Source organism: Macaca nemestrina, chromosome 2, assembly GCF_043159975.1.
Source record: "Macaca nemestrina isolate mMacNem1 chromosome 2, mMacNem.hap1, whole genome shotgun sequence".
Lineage (NCBI taxonomy): Eukaryota > Metazoa > Chordata > Mammalia > Primates > Cercopithecidae > Macaca > Macaca nemestrina.
In genome coordinates this window covers 58329538-58351313 of record NC_092126.1, presented here as the reverse complement: position 1 = coordinate 58351313, position 21776 = coordinate 58329538, and the positions used below count along the sequence as shown (strand labels likewise).

The following is a 21776-nucleotide window of genomic DNA, read 5'->3' as shown; positions in this document are numbered from 1 at the left end:
CACTTTTCAGATTACCTCTACCAAATTTGTTTTGGTCCTTGGAGTCTTTGCAGGTGAATCAGAGGTTTTATTTGACTCTAAAACCTGGACACCAGTATGCCTGTGCATTGTGTGATAGCTGGATACACTCTGATTTCTTTTGCAGTTGAAAGATGCATGAGTGTGATGCAGTCCGGGACACAGATGATCAAGCTGAAACGTGGAAGCAAAGGGCTTGTTCGCCTCTTTTACCTGGATGAGCACCGGACGCGCCTCCGATGGCGACCCTCCAGGAAGAGTGAGAAGGCAAAAAGTAAAACTAACCTTTGAATTCTTTGCTTGGCTTGACATAGTAATACACGGGTTATACCGAGTGGGCTCTTGAAGCTTCAGATCTGTGGAAGTTTTATACTTTTGTAAGTTTGGAGTTAGTTGATTTTGGATATCGAGAGGCAGAATAATGACCATCTTTGGGGAATTTAAATCCATAAAAGTTTTCTTGTCCATGAATACTGTAAATGCTAATACTTCCCCTGTGTTGGAGACTATATATATATATTTTAGTTAGAATATATGGTTTTACAGCCTGAGATGTTTTACATTCATATAAAAGGTGAGGGACATCATAAAGCTAATAGACTTTAAAATGTATTACCATATTCTGAACACTATTAAGTGATTAATGAATTAACAACACCATTTGAATTTATGAAGTAAAGAAGTGTTGATGTGATTCCTACTTAAAGCTGCTTTCCCCCACACTATGTTAGTCAGCTTTCCCTAGAGAAACACAATCAATAGGATAGACAGATAAATAGATAGATGTTTGAGAGAGGACTTAGGGGAATTGGCTCATGTGATTATGAAGGCCAAGAAGTCACATGATAGGCCATCTGCAAGCTGGAGAACCAGGGAAGCTGGTGGTGTAGCTCAGTTTGAGTCCAAAGGCCTGAGAAGCAGGGGAGATGATGGTATAATTCCAAGTCCAAGGTTGAAGGCCTGAGAACCTAGGGACCACTGATGCAAGCCCTAGAGTACAAAGGTGGCAGAACCTTGGGCTGAGGATAGGCTCATTTCCCTGTGAGTCATGTGGGAAATGAGTTGATACCAGAAAAAAAATTGGTACTCTGCCATTGAGGCAGAAGTGAGGGGTAGATGGTGTATATAAATAATCAATAGGATATTCAAGCTTCTGATTCCTACTGAAAAATAAACAAGCACACAGACCAAAAATAATTAGTCTGAAATTATCCTTCTTGCCCTGTGCTTCAGTGATCCAAACCTTCATATTTGCTCTGCTACCTAAATAATGTTAATCTCTGTGATTCCAGCCACTCCACAATCTAGCCATTGTCTACCTTTCCAGTTTTATCTCCCATTATTCTCCCTCTTGAGCTTTCCAGTTCAGCATAAGTGGCCTGATAAGCATCCCTGGAGTGGGTCTTATGTTTCTATATCTCTTTCTGCCTCTCCTGGGGTGTCACCTTGTTCCTCTCTACTTCTCCAAGCTCTGCTCTGCCTTCACCACCTTAGCCCCATGGCATTTTCTCTAGGAATGCCAATTCCATGTAGCTCAGCTATTTGATTGTCAGAAATTCTTTTTCCTTTCACTTTTCTAATGATCTTCTAATGCATGTTGCAAAACACCAAAGTCCGCTCTAGGTCTTTGCATATTTTCTACAAATCTGTAAACTATAAATTTGACATAGTCATTGCCACCTTTTTCTACCAGTCTTTTTGCTTCAGTTGACATATCTATTTTTTTTACTGCAAATTTCAACACGTCCTGAATTATTGCCTTAGGAGAACGTTGTCAAGACAGCTCAGGCAGCACAAGTGTTATGCAGAGAAGGTTTCTAGTGGGAAACAACAGGGCCTGGGTTTCACATTTAACTTGAAACCACAACTTGCAGGCAATGAATTTTTTCATACTTATTTATTTTTTTTGGAGATGGAATCTTGCTCTGTCACCCAGGCTGGAGTGCAGTGGCACGATCTCGGCTCACTGCAACCTCTGCCTCCCAGGTTCACGCCATTCTCCTGCCTCAGCTTCCCGAGTAGCTAGGACTACAGGCACCCGCCACCAAGCCCGGCTAATTTTCTTTGCATTTTAGTAGAGACGGGGTTTCACCATATTGCCCAGGCTGGTGTCGAACTCCTGAGCTCAGGCAATCTGCCCGCCTCAACCTCCCAAACTGCTAGGATTACAGGCGTGAGCGCCCAACCTCATACTTATTTTGTATATTTAAAATGATTTTGCTTTTCTTGTTTCTTAGTGCATGTAAACAAGTATCTTTGCCTGCTCTATAACTGTGTGTATCTCATCTTCCTCACAGTACTTATTGATTCCATTTACAAAGTGACTGAGGGCCGGCAGTCTGAAATATTCCACAGACAAGCTGAGGGGAACTTCGACCCCAGCTGCTGCTTCACCATCTACCATGGCAACCACATGGAGTCCCTGGACCTCATCACCTCCAACCCCGAGGAGGCCCGCACCTGGATCACAGGCCTCAAGTACCTGATGGCTGGCATCAGTGATGAAGACTCCCTTGCCAAAAGGCAGAGGACCCATGACCAATATCCTTTCTAGCATTTTATTTTGAGCTCTCTCTTGCTCTCTGTGTATGCGTGTGTGCATGTGTGAAGCAAGGATTAAACTATGTTTTAATTTTTCCCATAATTTTCCTTTCTCTTTCTTTACCCTTCACGCCCTTCTCTCCCCTCCTGACTCTCACTCCAAATAAATGAACACTCGAAATGTATGGAAACTTAAGCTTGTATGAACTCAGGAGCAAAATTCTTTGAAGAGACCAACTCTAGCTCCACAATCAGAGGTCTCCAAATACAGCCTCAAGTTTCCTAAGAGAGGGAAAGTGCCCATTAAGTATCATTGCCTCTTTTAAATCATAGGAGTATTCATTAACTGTAACTGGGAAAACACTGATTTGGATTAGAGAAAATCCTACTTTGTTATAAAGTCAGTTTAGTTTAACAAATACTTTGTGAGTTGCAATTAGGTACTGGGCACCGAGCTCCTTCCTGCTTTTTCTCTTTCTAACTTACAGTTTGGAAACTGAACTGATTGATACCAAAGGGGAAGTTATTTTTTACTTACTAATATTTACCCTCTCTTAATTGCTTGAGAAACTGGAATCTAAATCTCATTCTTGATTAAACCCATGCTTGTGGTCCTGCAGTGCTGACAAGATGAATGATTAATGGGGTTGGTCTGCAGGCATCCTTCTTGCCGGGATTGACTGGGCATATAGCAAGGCCTTTCTGGCCTCAGTTTCCTTATCTGTAAAGTGAGGGTATTAGGCTAGTTGACTGCTTTGGTTCCCTTCTTCACATTTTGAATGACCTTAAAATACAGGTGTCTCTGACCACGCAGGGAGTAGCGCTACTCCTTTGCCGTCATTGGAATGTGTGCCCTAATTTTTTTCCCAGGGGTTGGTGATATATTTGTGCTGCTCTAGCTATAATCCCTCACCCAGAGTATTGTTGGAGAAGAATGGAAATAATTCAGCTCATGAAAGGATCTTGACAGTGTGAAAAGTCTGAGTTGATGAGCCGTGATGTTTGCATCAATATTCACAGCATGCAGATAAAGGCAACTGGGATTCAGAAATGAACAAAACACAAACAGGATTTAACTTTCTGTGCTTAAATCTGTTGGTTTGATTTCTAACTCTTTAACATTTGGTAAAAAACAACCAACCAAAAATACTGAATGTTTTCTGGTACAAGTATCAGAAACCGTACTAACAATGCCTTAAACAATAAAGAATATTCATTTTCTCATAAACAAGAGATCTGAGATGGGGCAGTTCCAGGGTCAGCTAATTCACTGGTTCAGTGATGTCATCAGAGACCCGGGTCCTGCCATTCTCACCATGTTGGCTTGGTCTTGCAGCTGACTGCCCTTTGGTCAGAGAGAGCTGCTGCAGCTTTAGGCAGTAGCTCTAAACACAGCCCTGCACAGAGGTAGCAGAGTTTCTTCTTATAGATCTTGTTTTTTGTTTTTTTTTTTCAGATGGAGTCTTGCTCTGTCATCCAGGCTGGAGTGCAATGGCACGATCTCGGCTCACTGCAACCTCTGCCTCCTGGGTTCAAGCGATTCTCCTTCCTCAGCCTCTTGAGTAGCTGGGATTACAGGTGCCTGCCAACATGCCCGGCTAATTTTTTTTGTATTTTTAGTAGAGACAGGGTTTCACCCTGTTAGCCAGGATGGTCTTGATCTCCTGACCTCATGATCTGCCTGCCTCCGCCTCCCAAAGTGCTGGGATTACAGGCGTGAGCCACTGTGCTCGGCCACAAATCTTTTTTTTTTTTTTTTTTTTTTTTAAAGAGAAAAGAAAAACTTCCCAGAAATCCCCCAAAAGACAACTTGTCAGCATTGGCCAAAATTACTATTGCTGCCTCATTCCTAAACCAATCTCTTGCAGGAGAAATTAACTGACATGATTAAACTTTGATCTCTCCCTTTTTTTTTCACTCTTAAAAACTGAAGACTTAGGCTGGGTGCAGTGGCTCTTGGCAGTAATCACAGCACTTTAGGAGGCTGAGGTGGAAGGACCACTTGAGGCCAGGAGTTTGAGACCAGTCTGGGCAACATAGTGAGACCCCATTTTTACAAAAAATTAAAAAGATTAACCAGGTGTGGTGACACGTGCCTGTAGTGCCGTCTACTGAGGAGGCTGAGGTGGGAAGATTGCCTAAGCCCAGGAGTTGGAGGCAGCGATAAACTATGCTTACACCATTGCACTATAGCTTGGAAAGCAGAGCAAGACCCTGTCTCTTAAAAACAAAAAACTGACAAAAAACCCCAAAGATTCTAAAGAGCTTTTGTTTACATAGGATCTGTTTATTGATACTTGTCATATTAGAGATGAAATGCGAGGCATAAAATGTGTTTATTTATAATAATAAACTCTGTTGCATGTTAACATTTTTATAACGAGTATTTTTCAAAGCAAAACACGTTAGAAAAATAGTATTGCTTCACTGTTTTACAAATCTCTTTAATGTCTGACAATAGAACACATGGTTCTCTTATCTACTTCTGCATTCAGTCTGTTGAGATATGTTGTTTTGATTGAACCACATGAATAAAATCTGGCCTCAAGACATGCAGCTGGAAAAGAGGGGAACCTTATATTTATGGGGACCTCCAGGACTATACTTTGAGGACAGTTGTATTAAACCAGGATTTACCTCCCCGCATCCAGTTCCCACTCATCATTAAAGCACATGGCTTTTGGGTACCTGAACAAAATCAAGGTTGTATAGCAAGGAAGAAGGAAGAGTGGTGGCCATGGGGAAGCAACCAAATCCAGAAGCTTCTAGCCTCATCCAGTTAACTAGGACAAGTTCACAGCATTCCAGAGCCACAAGTCACTTATAGAAGTCTCTCTCATAATCCTTGAAAGAGACGAGTTAGAGATGGGCATAAATTGTCTTTTTGCTTTGTTGGTCAAAAGTTTTTTGAACCTGATTGTCCATGTTTACTGGCACTTGAAAGTTTTCATATTCTATGGGATCCATATTCTGAAAATATGCTGTGCAGAAAGCAGGTGTACTGTGGCGCTACACAGAGAAACAATTTTATAAGAAATGTAGGAGCAGTTGATTTTTGTGTCAGTGAAGGAATAAAAGGGAAATAATAACTTAATGAATAGTAAAGAGGAAGCTGAAGTAAAAAATGAGAAAGGTTATGTTGAGTCAGGGAATAATTTTCATACAGATTTCTCAAATTTTAATAGGGTTTTAAATAATACCTTTTTTTTTTTTTTTTTTTTTTTTTGAGGCAGAGTCTTGCTCTGTCACCCAGGCTGGAGTGCAGTGGCGCAATCTCGGCTCACTGCAAGCTCTGCCTCCCAGGTTCACGCCATTCTCCTGCCCCAGCCTCCCAAGTAGCTGGGGCTACAGGTGCCCGCCACCATGCCTGGCTAAGTTTTTGTATTTTTAGTAGAGACGGGGTTTCACCGTGTTAGCCAGGATGGTCTCCATCTCCTGACCTCATGATCTGCCTGCCTCGCCTCCCAAAGTGCTGAGATTACAGGCATGAGCCACCGCACCCGGCCTAGAAAATATCTTAATAATGGGATTACATCCTTACTTTGACAAATATTTAACTACATTAATGAAGAGAACAGATTTGGGATGTTCATTATTAGATTTCACTTTAGGACTGAAAATTTCAACTGTGAATGAAAAATGAGAATAATGAATCTTAAATGACTGCATGAGAAAATCCATCCAGTCTAGAGCATAACTTATTTCTGCAGTATGGTCATGTTGAGTGATGGCCATGATGCAGTACTCATACTTACTAGAAGAAATCCAGTGTCATTAGGGATCAGACCCTGGTGCTGCACTGCCTGCAGTCCACCCCCAACTCTGCCTGTGCTGTGCAAATTTGCATGAATTACTTATGTTCTTTTGCCTTCAAGTCTTTCATCTACAACATGGTGATGATGATAATGATAGTGTCTACCATACAGAGGTGTGTTAAGATCAATTGAGTATTTATATACAGTCCTTAGAACACTGCCTAGCACTTAATAAGCACTTTACAAGTAATAGGTACTGTTGTCATTGCTAAAAAGAGGTAAGGAGTGGCAAATCTTTAGTTTTCCTATTCAGATAAATGAAAGTCTGAATTCTCAGCAGATCTGTATGCAAAGATGATGGTTCTGGCACTTAGGCTCAGCATTTTTCTCCATCGGACCATTCTCCTTCATGTTTTCCCCACCTTATCTCTTGACCCCATGAGGGAAATTATTACCTCCAGAAGGCTTTAGGCCACCTGTTATGCATGTTATAAATCCAGACCTTATTCTTTCCCCTCAAACTGCTGGGCAAATCTGGCCCACTCCTGATTTTTGTTTGGACTCCTGAGCTAAGAGTGGATTTTAAATGGTTGAAAAAAATCAAAAGAAAAACATTTTGTGACCTGTGAAAATTACTTCAAATTAAAATTTCAGGGTTCCTAAATAAAGGTTTATTGGAACACAACCATGTTCATTCATTTATGTCTGTATGGCTGCTTTCTCATGACAGTGACAGAGTGGAATAGTTGCAGCTGAGAGCAAATGTCCTGCAAAACTTAAAATATTCACTATCAGGCCCTTTACAGAAAAGTTTGCTCTCCCCTGTACTAGATAGGATCATTCAATGCTTTACATACTCCTACAGTCTCTTGATAGAAAATCCTAGATCATTACTTTGCATTCAGTCTCACCCAGATTTTCTCTGAGGAATGACTGTTTCTCTTTTTAAAGTTATTATGGTGTGGCTATAAATTATTAATTCAGGGCTTTATTGGAGACTCATATCTTAATTATGAAGAACATCTTTAAGATATCAGGACATTTTTACCTGGAGTTGTATACTATATGGACCATTACTGGAAAGAATAGCTTTTTCATTTATGGAATCTTAGAGTCGGAAGGGATTTCAAGGTTAAAAGTTGTGCTCCTTAACATTGTAGGTGAAGAAATGGAGGCTCCAAGAGGTGATATGAGTAACCCACTGTCACAGAGTCAAGTAAGCAGTAGAATTAGGACTAGTGTATATTTTTTTATTTGATTCCACCTCTGTTTTTACTTTACCAATTCCCTAAACCAATAATCAAGGCCAGTTTCTGTGCTGGTGCTAAAGGCTTTGCAGACACAGGCTTATTCTAAATATTAGTATCTGCAGAATACAAGCATGCTCAGGGTTTGGCTGTCCCTGCCTCTTCTCTGGAGAAGACTTTGAGAGGCTTTGATAAAGAATTATAGATTAAAAGGTTAAAAATAGTACTGCCATCAGACTCCTTTTGTCACTTCTTTGAACTCCAGCCATATACTCTGTGGGGCGTAGAGTAGTGTCTATAGTCGAAAGCCCCAAGTGGGTGCTGCGTGCCTTGAAAACAGAAGAAAATGAGACTCAGGCACTTATTAGTGATTGGGCCAAATTTTTCACCCTTTTGGTTCTTCAGTTATTTTCCTCCCAGATCTGGACCTCCCTTTAACATCCAGGGGTCATATAAAATGAGGTCCTGACAAGTCTATAAGGAGAAACTGAACTAGAAAGAGCTGGGCTGGTTATTTTAAACGTTTTAAAGGGAAAAAATAGGAAATAAGGTATTTACAAAATATGAAATAAGGCGATCTGAAAATATCCTCTACTTAATTTTAGGAGACATAATACTTTACTTTTCCAGTTGTTTATGCTTACTGAGGTATAATCTCCTATAGTCATAATTTGAATCACATAGAAAATGGAAATATGCTGCGCCCTCTCCTCTGATACACATTCATTCTCCCATTTCTTGGTTTTTAAAACTATACCTTTCGCTTACTTTGATTCTCTAGTTTCTTTCTATCTATCTATCACCTTATTCTTTTCCTCTCCATTACCCTTCAAACATAGAAGTTTAACTGGTTTTCTAAATATGCACGCAGTACTTGCCTTTTGTAATCTACCCCTCAACAACTATGAATCATCCATTTAAAAAATCCTTGCTAAAAGTTAACTGGGAATTTTCAATTCTTGTATTTATTACCATTTTGTCTGCTTTCTCACTATGTAAAGCAACCCAAGGCTCTCCCACTGAGGATCTTTTAAAATTTCAGTTCACATGATATAAACCTTTTGTATCTAAACTCAGCTTCTTATTCTTAGTCACTTCATTTCATACCTGAGCTTTGAGGGCACCTCCTAGTACATTACGCTTGTACTTCACATTACCTGACCGTGATTTAGAAATTTGGGCCGATTAGGTGAGAACTATCAAAGCTAGTAATAGGAAGATAAATGTGGTATAGAGACTGACCTTATGTGTCAAAGTATGTGCTAGATCAGGCACAAAAGATGTGGGTTGAAACCTGGTTCTCATACTAATTCTTATCAGATTTGTCTCTCTCCTCTCATTTGATATCCTTATCTGAACAATGATGAGATTGAACTAGACGGTCTAATTTGCTAAATGTCGGAGCGGGACAGAGAAAAGAGAATTGAAAAGATAATGTACCATGAGGTACTGTGAAGGTAAAAAGATAGTAGGCAAAAGGGCATAGGAGAAGATAAGCCCTATATTTATGATATTTGGGGTTTCATCATAAAGAGATTCTTAAACAGAAAATGTTCGAGAGATGTAATACTGGGCCATTCCTGCTACATGCCATCTGTATGCCTCATAAACGAATAACTCTAATCTTGTGAATGAGAACTGATAGGGACACAAGATTTATGTTACGAACATGGCAGCGTAACTGAGAAAAACTGGTCAGAAAATGAAAAGCAAAAAGGGATAACGTTTAAAGGTATATAGAAATATTTATGTTTATGGAGTTTGCTATTGGAGGTGTGAATTAAGGTGTTGTTGTCTTGCTAGAGTGGAATTAGAACCAGTAATGTAGCTTTTAGTATCCATAAGGTTTTAGTATCCTTGAGGATTAGGAGGGCAATTCACTCCTACTATTTAGGGTAGTAATATAGTTTTTTGCAATAATAGATTTAATATTTAATTTGGATGAGATTGAGTAAGAATGTTTGAATTAAAGATGCTCAAAATAATTTGGTTTAACTCTCATTTCCCAATGGAGGGAACCACCCCCCGCCTTTTTTCTTTTGAGACGGAGTTTCACTCTTGTCACCTAGGCTGGAGTGCAATCTTGGCTCACTGCAACCTCTGCCTCCCGGGTTCAAGGGATTCTCCTGCCTCAGCCTCCCAAGCAGCTGGGATTACAGACGCCCACCACCATGCCTGGCTAATTTTTGTATTTTTAGTAGAGACAGGGTTTCACCATGTTGGCCAGGCTGGTCTCGAACTCCTGACCTCAGGTGATCCACTTGCCTCAGCCTCACAAAGTGCTGAGATTACAGGCATGAGCCACTGTGCCCAGCTGGGAACCCCCTTACCCCTTTATGTGTTCCCCTTCCATTCCTGGTTTGTTGTCATTGTTATTGTTGTCATCACTATTAGTAGCTCATCAGAGCCCATGGATTGCAGGGCCTCCTCAAAAGACATTCTTCTCAAGTTCCCTGTTACTGATAAATGTCCTTGCGAGTATTCTGTGAGAGAGCAGTTTTTAATTTTGATGAGAACACAGGTGTTTTCTTTGACCTTTGTGCACATGGGTGAAGCAGACCTTTGAGGAGGCTGATAAAAATGGTGATGGCTTGTTGAATATTGAAGAGATACATCAGCTGATGCATAAACTGAATGTTAATCTGCCCCGAAGAAAAGTCAGACAAATGTTTCAGGTAAGTTTTCACAGTTTCACTGGTCTTATATAAAATACACAGAGGTTATTAATGTACTTAGGTATATTAAAGGGCTATTTTGTTTTGTTGGAAGATAATATATGTGCTCTGTACTGTTTTATTTTCCTTTGATGAAGAAACAATTTTGTTTCATCAAGTAAAAAGACTTTATAAATTTAACATGCATCCAAAATTTCACTTCCTAAAATGCTTTTTTGTTATTGTTGCTGTTTTCCTGACAAATAATGGAGGAAACTTGCTCGAGTCCCTTTGAGAGGACAGTAATACCTCAATTGCCTACTTCGTGGTGCTGTTGTGAGGATCAGAATAAAGACTAAGTAACATGACAAAAAAAATAGCACTTGTCTGAAACCTCAAGAGCTCTGTATTTTGTTTCTGAGGAGTTCAAGATTTAGTATCCATGAGGATTAGGAGGGCAATTCACTCCTAGCATTTAGGGAGCTCTCCAGAATTTCATTCAACTCCTTGTTGGTTAGATGAAACGCTCTTTCCCTGTTGATAAGTCATTGAGAAAAATCCTTGGACCTAGACTTATTCTGTGGCATCCAGCTAGGACTGCATTTAGTCCTCACCTGAGTGCAGAAGTGAACTCTGTTAAGTCAGGGCAAAGACAATGTTAGGCTATTAGAAATTACTAGAGTATTAATTTATAAAAGGCTGTTATTTGAAGATAAGTCATGTGCGTAATCCATGTTTTACAATGATTTTCTATTCTAAGTGAGTAGGGAGGTGATACTTTGTACATGTAAAAATAAGCATAGGAGGGCAATATGATGTTTAATGTTTGTACTTGTTCTTAGAGGTGGTAAGAACAGAGACAACATGGGGTATGTGTTGCAACAATAAATGGAAGACAGAGGCTGGCTCTGTTCTGTGACTGTTTAAGGGTGGCCCTGTTCTTGGTTGGAGATGGTTTGCATTGTGGGAAACTGAGTCCCATTGCACTGGAGAACAGCATGAAAAAATGGGAAGAGGAGGAAGGAGTGAGATTTGCTCTATAGGAAACCTGAGAGATGGAGTGAGGGACTTAGGAGGGGAAATGAATTATCTTTAAACATATGGGAAGGTTGGCCATGTTTCTGGTATTCCCTGTCACCTGTCATCTCACTTTTTCCCTGCTGTGAGCCCCACCTCCTGTCTGTTCATTTGCACAGGAGCTGATCACAGCATGGAAGAGGTAGCTGCTAATTCAATGTAAGAGGCCAGTCCTAAAGAGGAGGGCAAAGTCTGTACCTATACAAATCATGATTTCTTGGGTAATTTTTGGAAGTAAAATTTGGAAGCATTTGTTCATAATTGACACAAGGTTAGCAAAATTTAAAAAATATTTTAATGATCACTTTGACTTTCAAAGCTTTGTTTAATACCATATAACAGTTGAGTGTACTTTACCAAATCCATGCGTTTCAAAATGCCCTTCATTCCCTGTCTGTTTTTGTTTAGTTAGAATTTTATTCACTTAGAATGAGGAAGAGCACATAAATGGGTCAGTTGCTCATTTTTTATCCCCAATAGTTTTGTGGTTTTATGAATAATTCAGCCAACCTGTAAGTAAGGCATATGATGAAAGATTTGTGCTCAAGAATTACTAGGAACAATTTTAACAAGAAATCAATCCAGATGGATCGTTTAGACTTTTCTATGGAGGGAAAGCAGGGAGTTACCAAGGATGCCCATGGCTTTAAGAGCATCAGCTCTACCTTTGGAGAATTAAGAGAGATTCTCTCATAGGTAAAAATTACTTTTGATTGGATTACAGTTCAGAAACCGATGAGAGACTGGTATTTTTCTCATGTGTTAAATATATCTTCTTTTGTTCTTGATTAGTCTTGTTCAAGATTTCTCATTTTTATTGGTTCTTTAGAAATCAAGTTTTGGTTTTCTTTCTCACCTGTATGTTATAGCTGTTTGTTTTCTATTTATTACTTTTTGCTTTTGTTTATAATTTATTTCTGTCGCTTATTTTTTTCACATTTTTTGAGTTGAATTATTTTCTTTTTAAAATCTACTTTGCTCTCTAATAATTTAAGACTTCAAGTTTCATTCTAATGTTATTTTATGTTTTAATATGTAGTATATTTTTCACTTGTATATGTTTTATTTCCTATTTAGAATTGTATTGTTTCTACAGGTTTTTTTTTCTTTTTTTTTTTTTTAGCTTTCTTTGTTGATTTATAAATTTACAGTGGTCAGAACAATTGGTTTGTGTGAGGTTGATTCCTTATAATTTATTGAAGGTTTCTGGCCAAATATGTGGTTGCTTTATAATGTTCCACGTGTGCTTGAAGAGAATGTGTGCTCACCACTTGGGATTTGTGTACTAACACTTTTATAGTAAATATTATTTCCCAGTACTGAATTTCCTATTTCTAACTTTCATATTGCTTTATTTTCTCTATGCCCTTTTCAGGAAGCTGACACAGATGAGAATCAGGGAACTTTGACATTTGAAGAGTTCTGTGTTTTTTACAAAATGATGTCTTTGAGACGAGACCTTTATTTGTTGCTTTTGAGCTACAGCGACAAGAAAGATCACCTAACTGTGGAAGAACTGGCTCAATTTTTGAAGGTGGAGCAAAAGGTATCTTTAGACTATTAAAATGAAAGTTTACTTAAAAGTACTCATGAAAGACGCAAGTCTTTCTTTTGGGGTTAAATGTACGTATACTTTGAATTTCACAAAGGGAGTAAATATCACTAGTTCACAAAAATCTATGAGTCATTTAAAACAGTTTCTAGCAGCTTTTAAGAGAAGAAGTGATAACTTGAACACTGGGTTATATAATTCTTAACCTTAAATGTATTGAGTACAGATATGCATATTTTCCCACAAAGAAATGAATGTTGTTAGTATTTTAATACATGGTAATGCTTTCTTTATACTAATACTATGATGTATTAATAATATTAGTTTAAATTTATACTATATATTAGTATAAATTAGTATTAGTATAAATTTAGTCAAATTTATTTATTTTAAATATAAATTTATATTTATACTAATAAAATAGCTAGATATTGCAACTGTGGCATAGTTCTTAACTACTATTGTAGTAGGTCATTTATAATTCTGATAGTAAATTGGCATTTGATCATGTGAAAAGGCTAAGGAAATTAGGTTCTGATTAGCAAAGATAATCTCTATGTTTAAAATAAGATATTTTAATCTTAATATTATATAGGCTGAATTACGGTCAGCAAAGCTAACTTCTCAGTCTGCTTTTTAAATATCTCCTCAAAGTCTGTTTCTCACTAAAGTAGAGGAATAAATGAATGTTTTATTCCAATTTTTTAACCTTTTATATCAGACTTCTTGAGAGGAGGCTTTGGTTTTGTGCAGTTGATGAGGTTTACTTTTAAATTTCTTAATGGACTAATTGTCTTTATATTAATAAAGGGCGACTGAACTCCTTTGTTCATTTTAAGTCAGTGTCATTTAGCTCTGTTGAAATCGTAAAAAGTCACCAAATATTTGGACTATAAAGTACAATAATCAGTAGAAATAATTCTTTCTACAGTACTCACACAAATAATCAGCCAGCTTGTGCTTGAACACTTTTCAATTTTTAAATAAGAGCTTTGAGATATTATTCACATACCATAAAATTCACCCTTTTAAAAGTATACGTTTAAGTGTTTTTTAGTGTGTCAACAGAGTTGTGCAACTATTGGCCGGGCATGGTGGCTCATGCCTGTAATCCTAGCACTTTGGGAGGCCGAGGCAGGTGGATCACCTGAGGTCAGGAGTTTGAGACAACCCTGGTCAACAGGGCGAAACCCCGTCTCTACTAAAAATACAAAAATTAGCTGGCTGTGGTGGCGAACCCCTGTAATCTCAGCTACTTGGGAGTCTGAGGCAGGGAGAATTGCTTGAGCACAGGAGGTGGAGGTTGTAGTGAGCTGAGATCGTGCCACTGCACTCCAGCCTGGGCAACAGAGCGAGACTCCATCTTGAAAAAAATAAAATAAAATAGAAAAAAGGGCTGGGCACGCTTGCTCACACTTGTAATCCTAGCACTTTGGGAGGCCACCAGGCGGGCGGATCACCTGAGGTTGGGAGTTCAATACCAGCTTGACCAACATGGAGAAAGCCGATCTCTACTAAAAATACAAAATTAATCAGGTGTGGTGGCCCATGCCTGTAATCCCAGCTATTCGGGAGACTGAGACAAGAGAATCGCTTGAACAAACCCAGGAGGCAGAGGCTGCGGTGAGCTGAGATAGTGCCATTGTACTCCAGCCTGGGCGACAAAAGAAAAAACTCCATCTCAAAAAAAAAAAAAAAAAGAAAGAAAAGAAAAGAAAAAAGAGTTGCGCAACTATAACCACTATCTAATTTCAGAACATTTTCCGTACCCCAAAAAGAAGCCCCATACCTATTAGCAATTATTCCCCATTTCTCTCTCCCCTACAGGCTGTGGAAACTAATATTTCTGTCTCTATTGATTTGTCTGTTCTGGACATTTCATATAAAAGGAATCATTTATGTGACCTTTGTGATTGGCTTCTTTCATTTGGCATAATGTTTTCAAGATTCATTCATGTTGTGGCATTATCAGTATTTCATTTCTTCTTATTGCCAAATAATGTATCATTGTATGAATATACCACATTTTGTTTATATATTCATCAGTTGATGGAAATTTGGGTCATTTGCTTTTTGGGGGCTATGATGAATAATGCTGCTGTGAACATTCATGCACAAGGTTTTGTGTGGACATATGTTGTCAAGTCTCTTGAATATATATCTGAGTGGAAAAGTTGGGTCACATAGTTTGATCCCTTCTTTCAATCTGGATCTGGATATTGCAAGGACTTTATGTAAACCAGGATAAACTTCTACCACAGAGCCCCAGTGAATAATACACTGGATTAATATCTGAATATCAGAGAGAGATAAATTTCCACTAGCTCTTAAGAAGTATAGCTGACCAAAGATGTGCTGGATGACTTTGACAATTGTGTTTTCTTCCTTGAAGGTGTTAACAAGGATTTGAGATGCTATTAAGGAGATTGAAATATGGGTGGTGCTTGGATTAGTAAAATTTCAGATTAATTCATTTCCTTGTATGAATAGATACTATATTTCCTAGGTATTGTGCTAAGTTTTGGTAGTGGACAAAACCTACCCTCAGAAAGCTCAAAATAAAGAGCTTTTTTTGGAGACTTTATGATTTTGAGAGTCTATGATAAAAGGAAAGAGAATGGTAAGAAGTAAAACAACATGCTTTTTAAAGTTTACTGGATTTTTTCTTTTTGAGGTAGAATAAAATTTATTATAATTATCATGCTGTATTTTTTTTCTGGAAATGTTCTTTAGAAGAATTACCTTTGTAAAGATACTAAAAATATTAATTAGTAATACATTGTTAATATACTTGAAATCATGCTCACTTAGTTTTAGTGCTAATTTGAATTACATTGAATTTGTGAAGTGATTTTCATTTGAGAGTCAATTATTTTAACTTTCTTTAATTTTCTCCGACATAACCCAGAAAATTATGTTACACTTGGTGTAGTCTAAAACCTATTTGACATTCACAATTCGAGCTAGTAAATGCTGCTTATAGATTCATAAATGGCAAAAAGTCTCACTGATTCAAAATCTGCTCTTACTTATATTTACAAACATTTTTATAGCATTTAAATGCCATATTTGAATTTTTTAAATGTGAGATTAATTTGGTGATCAGTCTTCAGTGTTTTGCTTTAGCAAGAATGAAAAAAAGTACAAAGTATTTGGTAAACAAAATCCATGTATATGTTTTTTCTGAATTATTTACTTATTATTGAGCCATAGGATAAAATATTTTCATGGCTTTTGAAACATATCTCCATAATGCTATATAAAAGATTTGTTTCAGTTTATAATTAAGAAAGCAGTGAACAAATGATTAGTTATTAAATGGATCACTTTTAGTGCTAATATTGTAGGTATAGAATGTTAAGTTAATGTTGGTTTGATTAACATTTTTTGATAGCAGGGATGAATACTTTTCCATGTTTGTTTTTTAATTGTATTTTCTGAACTTTGAAAGACTCTTTAAAATACAGAAAAATCTGTATGAATTCTGTCCTGTTTTTCTGTTGTTTATTGCATCTGTGTGTGTGTGTGAGAGAGAGAAAGAGAGACAGAGACAGACAGAGACAGAGACTGACAGGCAAACAGTAATTCCAGGTGGATATCTATTCTATTTAAATGCCATTAAAGAGCCAACCACTAGCACCACACTATTAGCTCTTATTTGAGAGGTGGCAGGCAATACCCAAGTAGGAACCAGTTTTAATGCCTTTCTTGATGTCTCTTTCAAACTCCCAAAGTTAAATGCATTAAACGTGTTTTCTGATAATGTGTTTCTCTTATCATCTTCATCAGTAATACTAATCACCTCTTTTCAAGCAGATTAACACTTCATTTGGCATGGAATTTTTAAAAATGACTAGACTGTGCGGTAGAATAGGAGTGAGCAGGACTGGATACACAGCCTTGCTTACCTTGCAACTTGATCGCATTAACTTTTCATCCTTGACTTTGTGAGTTATCAAATGCTTTTGGTAGTAATATTACCCTTGCAAGAGTAGAGTGAGAATTAAATGAGATGTGAGTGTAACTTCCTAGTGCATTGCCTGGTTTATTAGCTGCACAGATCTAGCCATTTCCAAGGAACAATGTGAGACTCCTGGTGGGCAAGTATCCACACATGTACTTGACTCTAAAATTCCATAGGTGAGGAGAAGTGTCTTTTCCACACCCGTCACTAGGGTCATGGCAGAGGCACTTATGACAAAAGACCGATTAACAAGAGAAAAACATACAAATTAACTAATAAGTTTTTAATAACACAGAGGAGCCTTTGTAAGGCACTGAAGACCCAGAGAGTCAGGCAAACCTGTGTATTTCTTATGCTAGGTTTGATGAGGAGTGGACAGTCATGAAGCAATATGTTTAGAGGACAAGGTTATGATCTCATGGCAGTAAATGGGGAATTTAGCAAGGCGTGTTTGTTCAGACTCTTCTTGGCACCTCTGTGTCTTTGGCTCCCTTCCTCTGGGTATTGGGAAGGTGCTGGTGGTCTCTTGAATGAGGGTCATATGGTCTGCTTCAGGGGAAGCTCAGAAAATTCTTCCTAGGTTTTATGGGTGGAAGGGCTGGGGGGAAGGCCAGAGATACCTTTCCTTTTCTGCTGTTTTCACAAATGCCAGGGTGCTGTATTTTAGGGTACCATGTACTAAACTGCATCAAATCTGTACATGATTAGAATTTTCTTCCAAATTACTTCTGCTTTACCCTCCCACTCCAAGTCTGTCATGGTGTGATATAATAAAATATACATTTGGTCTTTGTTCCAGTTTCCGGCACAGAGCTCCTAAAACTCTAAAGTATCTTTCATTATTTATAATGAGCCCCTTTTCACCATATCTGACTTCATGCTAATGAGGTAACTATTGTTGGGCTCCTGGATAGTTTCAGGATAGGAGCTGGTAGCCAGCGAAACCAACCATGTGATTAGATAACTTTCTAATACCTACTTAATATTTTACTTTACCTTATCATAATCACATACATTTTAGAAATAGCAGATTCACTTTTATGAATTTTGTTGTTGCTTTCTTAAGGATTAAACCAGATAGCGGTATTAGCAAAATGTTTTGTCAAAATTAGTTATTTTAAGTAGTTTGATAGTTTGGCAAAGGCAGAGATTCTTTATTAACAATATTAGCTGTAGGACAGGTAGAAAAAGGGAATTGGGTAATAGAAATGTCTATATTTTCCCTTAGAGGATACGTTCTTTCTACATCTTTACTCCTCTGTGTCCCTCTCTTCTATAACTACTTCTTCATCCTTACTTGCAGAACTCTCATAGTGTGCTGGAAAGAACATTAGACCAGGTGTCTAAAACACCTGCATTCCACACACTGCAAGCTTTAGTGGTTGGATAATCAATCATGATTTGTTTCTGAGCCTTGGTTTCCTGAACCATGCAAAGGGAGCTGATACCTGCCTTTCCTATCTCAGTGTCAAATTGAACATTGCAATGACGAACAGGAAAGTCCTTTGCCCAAGATACTCAGAAATGTGGCAATGTGAGGAATTAAAGTTAAAAGTATAAACTACTGACTTCAAATCCATTCAGGCTAGTGGAATTACCCCAGTTCATTTGAATAGCAATACCGGATGTCACTTGCTAAGGGGCATGTGTTTCTTCCCTCTTTTAGTTTTGTTGACATTCCGCCAGTAAATTTTAGTGAGGGAAAACAGAAGCCAGAATTCTGTGACATTTGTTCCTGGCAGATGATTAACTGTATCTAGTTTAATTTTCTAAATTAGCTTGAAGCTACTTACATATGAGCATGACTCAAAAGAAATTTATAAAAATATAAAAATAGTGATCATATATCAAGAGGTAAAAATCACAAAGGAACATTTTAATGTACTGAAACTTTGTTTATATGTGGTCCACTTTATTAAGCACCACAAAATTAAAGGATAAAGTAGGAAAATATTTGTAACATACAAAAGAGAGAAATAGTGAATTTCCTTAATATGGCACTTTCCTAGATCATTGAGAAAAAAAAAAAACAATGGAAAAATGAGTAAAACACTTGAAACCTATAAAAAATCATACAAAGTCAATAAACCTATGAAAATGTTCACCCTTTATTAGTAATTCAAAAATCTGAAATAAAACCAAGTTAGTTATTTCTTAGAGACAGAGTCTCTGTCGCCCAGGCTGGAGTGCAGTGGGTACGATCATGGATCATAAAACCTCCAACTCCTGAGCTCAAGCAATCTTCCTGCCTCAGCCTCCCAAGTGGCTGGGACTACAGGTGTGTGTCATCACACCCAACTAATTTTTAATAATCTGTTTTAGAGACAGGGTCTCACCATGCTATCTAGGCTAGGAGACTATTTATTTCCCCATTATATTAGTAAAGATTAAAAAATACACCACCAAACGTAGTGTCCATCTTTTCTATTTCTGGTGAAATTATAGAATTTTACAATCTATAACATTTAATATAATTTATAAAACTTTGACCAAACCATTTTACTTTAATAATTCATCCTAAGGAAATAGCTGTGTATTTAAAAATTGTTATAAAGTTGTGCATTTCGACATTCTTATAAAATAGTGTAAAGTTTATTTTATTAGCTTGGACACAATCTAACTGTGTAGAGTCATTAGTCAAGAGTTTTGTGAGGTTTTGAGTTTCAAAACTGGATTTTCACAATGGTACAAATTTGAGGTAATTTGGTGATGTGTACGACAGTAATTCATTAGCTTCTGATTTAACACAAGATGGGTGTAGACACCAGGATATTCAACTTTCATAGGTTTACTCAGTTGTGAAATGAAATATCACTGCTGGCCACATATGCTGTCGAGGATTTTATGAAATCAAATATTGGCCTGTGGGTCAGATTTTTATTTTACTGAAGCTCTCAGAAGATTGTGTTTATGCCTTTGACAGCTCCAATTGCTGTTTGGTTAGGACTTTCATTCTTAAAACATGGCTGTGCCAAGGGAATTCTATCTTTTATATCCATGAGGAAGTACCAGTACAGCCAGAAGTTATCTGGCTGAGATTTCTCTTTCTTCTCTTCCTTTCATCTACAGAAAAAGGATCACAGATATCCACTAATCTGTGATTCCAAAGTATTTACTAGATTTGATTGAGAGTTTTTGTTTTGTTTTGTTTTGCTTTGTTTCATTCCCCACCCACCCCAACCTCATATTTGCCAAACAGCCACCTACATCTCCTCCAGAGTTCCTATCCATTTCTTGGCACTGGAGTTGAGTGTTTTTTTGTTCCCTCCTTTTTAGTGTTTTGGTTCTGGAGTGACAATTTGATTTCATTTCCCCATCCCCTTGGCAACCTTTCTTAGCAAGCCCCTATGCTCTTTATATTTTTTTTGTTTCTTATGGATTGAGGAGGAAGGAAGAGAAGGCAGGAATATTGAAGTGCCTTTATATAGTTGGAAAACCCTCCTAGGCCAGGCCCAGTGGCTTGCCCCTGTAATCCCAGCTACAGGGGCAGGCAGGAGGATCACTTGAGCCCTGGAGTTCAAGATCAGTCTGAACAATATAGTGAGACGCCTTCTCTTAAAAAAAAATTAGTTGGGTGTGGTGGCGCTTGCCCATGGTCCCAGCTACTTGTGGGGCGGAGGTGGGAGGATTGGTTGAGCCTGGGAGTTCGAGGCTGCAGTGAGCTAGGGTTGTGCCTGGGCCACAGAGCAAAACTCTGTCTCTAAAACGAAATAATTTTGAAAATTTAAAAATTTCTGCTAGCTGTTACCTAAGAGCAAAGGCTACCTTTTATAGTAAGTCAAAAGTAAGTTTCTGTTTATACAAATCTTTCATCTGAAATATGCATGTGGATAGTTAATTCCAAGAGGATTTTCAGAGATTTCCTGTTTCCCTGCTACAGGGCCCTCTCCTTATTGTAATCTGATATAGATCTATACATTACCCGCGTAGTAGCTCTGAAAATTGCACCTTTAGCCCTTTATTCTTTCTGCTAAAATGTTTCCTTGATCATTCTAATCCAATTATAGGAATCATGTGTGCCCTCTCCGTTCCTTACCCTTCATTGAATCCAGAATGGTTTGGTAAGAGTTCTGGTCATTATAATCATTCTAATCTCTCTCATGAGAAATAATTATAAAGTTTCCTTTGCTTATAACTATCCCATTCTGGTGATAATGTATCTTTATCTTTTTTGTACCTTTCTCATATAAAAGCAGTTCTTTGAGGTGTTTTTCTGAATTTCTGTATCATTTTTCTTTTTTCTTTTATTTTTACTTTTATTTATTTATTTTTTAGACAGGGTCTCGCTCTGTCACATAGGCTGGAATGCAGTGGTGCTGTCTTGGTTCACTGCAACCTCTAACTCCTGGGTTCAAGGATTCTCCTGCTTTAGCCTCCCGAGAAGCTGGGATTGTAGACGCCCGCCACCATATCCAGCTGATTTTTGTGTTTTTAGTAGAGACGGGGTTTCACCATGCTGACCAGGCTGGCCTCGAACTCCTGACCTCAAGTGATCCACCCACCTTGGCCTGCCAAAGTGCTGGGAATACAGGCATGAGCCACCACGCCTGGCTGATTTTTCTTAATTATTCACAATTAAAGCAGTTGAGAGATCATTCAGAGTAATTACATCTTGTAATATTTTTGCTGCAGTGAATATATTTTCCAAATAATGTTTTCTGTGAAATCATCTATTCAAGTGCTGTGAAATGTGTGGTTTCCTTTTAGGATGAATTAGAGGTAGCTAGTTTGAGGAGGTAAATAGTTACTGTGGTTGCCTTATTCAGTTGAATATGAAATGACCATTCATTTAGAGGCGTTTCTTCACTCCCTCTTGAAATTACCCCAAAATACAGTAAAGACAATCCCCCTGTGTAAAACCACAGATACAAAGAGAACAGGGGAGGAGCAACAACATTTTAAAACTTGTCTGATTTAAAGGAGACCCCAGAACACTGAAATTCAGTCTCATAGAGTGAGAAGCCACGA

The 21776-nt window shown here is 37.9% G+C and overlaps 1 protein-coding gene across 1 annotated transcript in view; it reads left to right on the top strand.

Annotated features, from left to right (window-relative positions):
- The window catches only part of LOC105488580 (phospholipase C eta 1), a 182573-nt gene that overhangs the window by 77962 nt on the left and 82835 nt on the right, over nucleotides 1-21776 (top strand). Inside the window, exons 3-6 of the mRNA XM_071091121.1 lie at nucleotides 146-292; nucleotides 2316-2561; nucleotides 10109-10236; nucleotides 12668-12838. Coding sequence (XP_070947222.1) covers nucleotides 146-292; nucleotides 2316-2561; nucleotides 10109-10236; nucleotides 12668-12838 — 692 coding nt within the window. The remainder of the gene's footprint in view (nucleotides 1-145; nucleotides 293-2315; nucleotides 2562-10108; nucleotides 10237-12667; nucleotides 12839-21776) is intronic.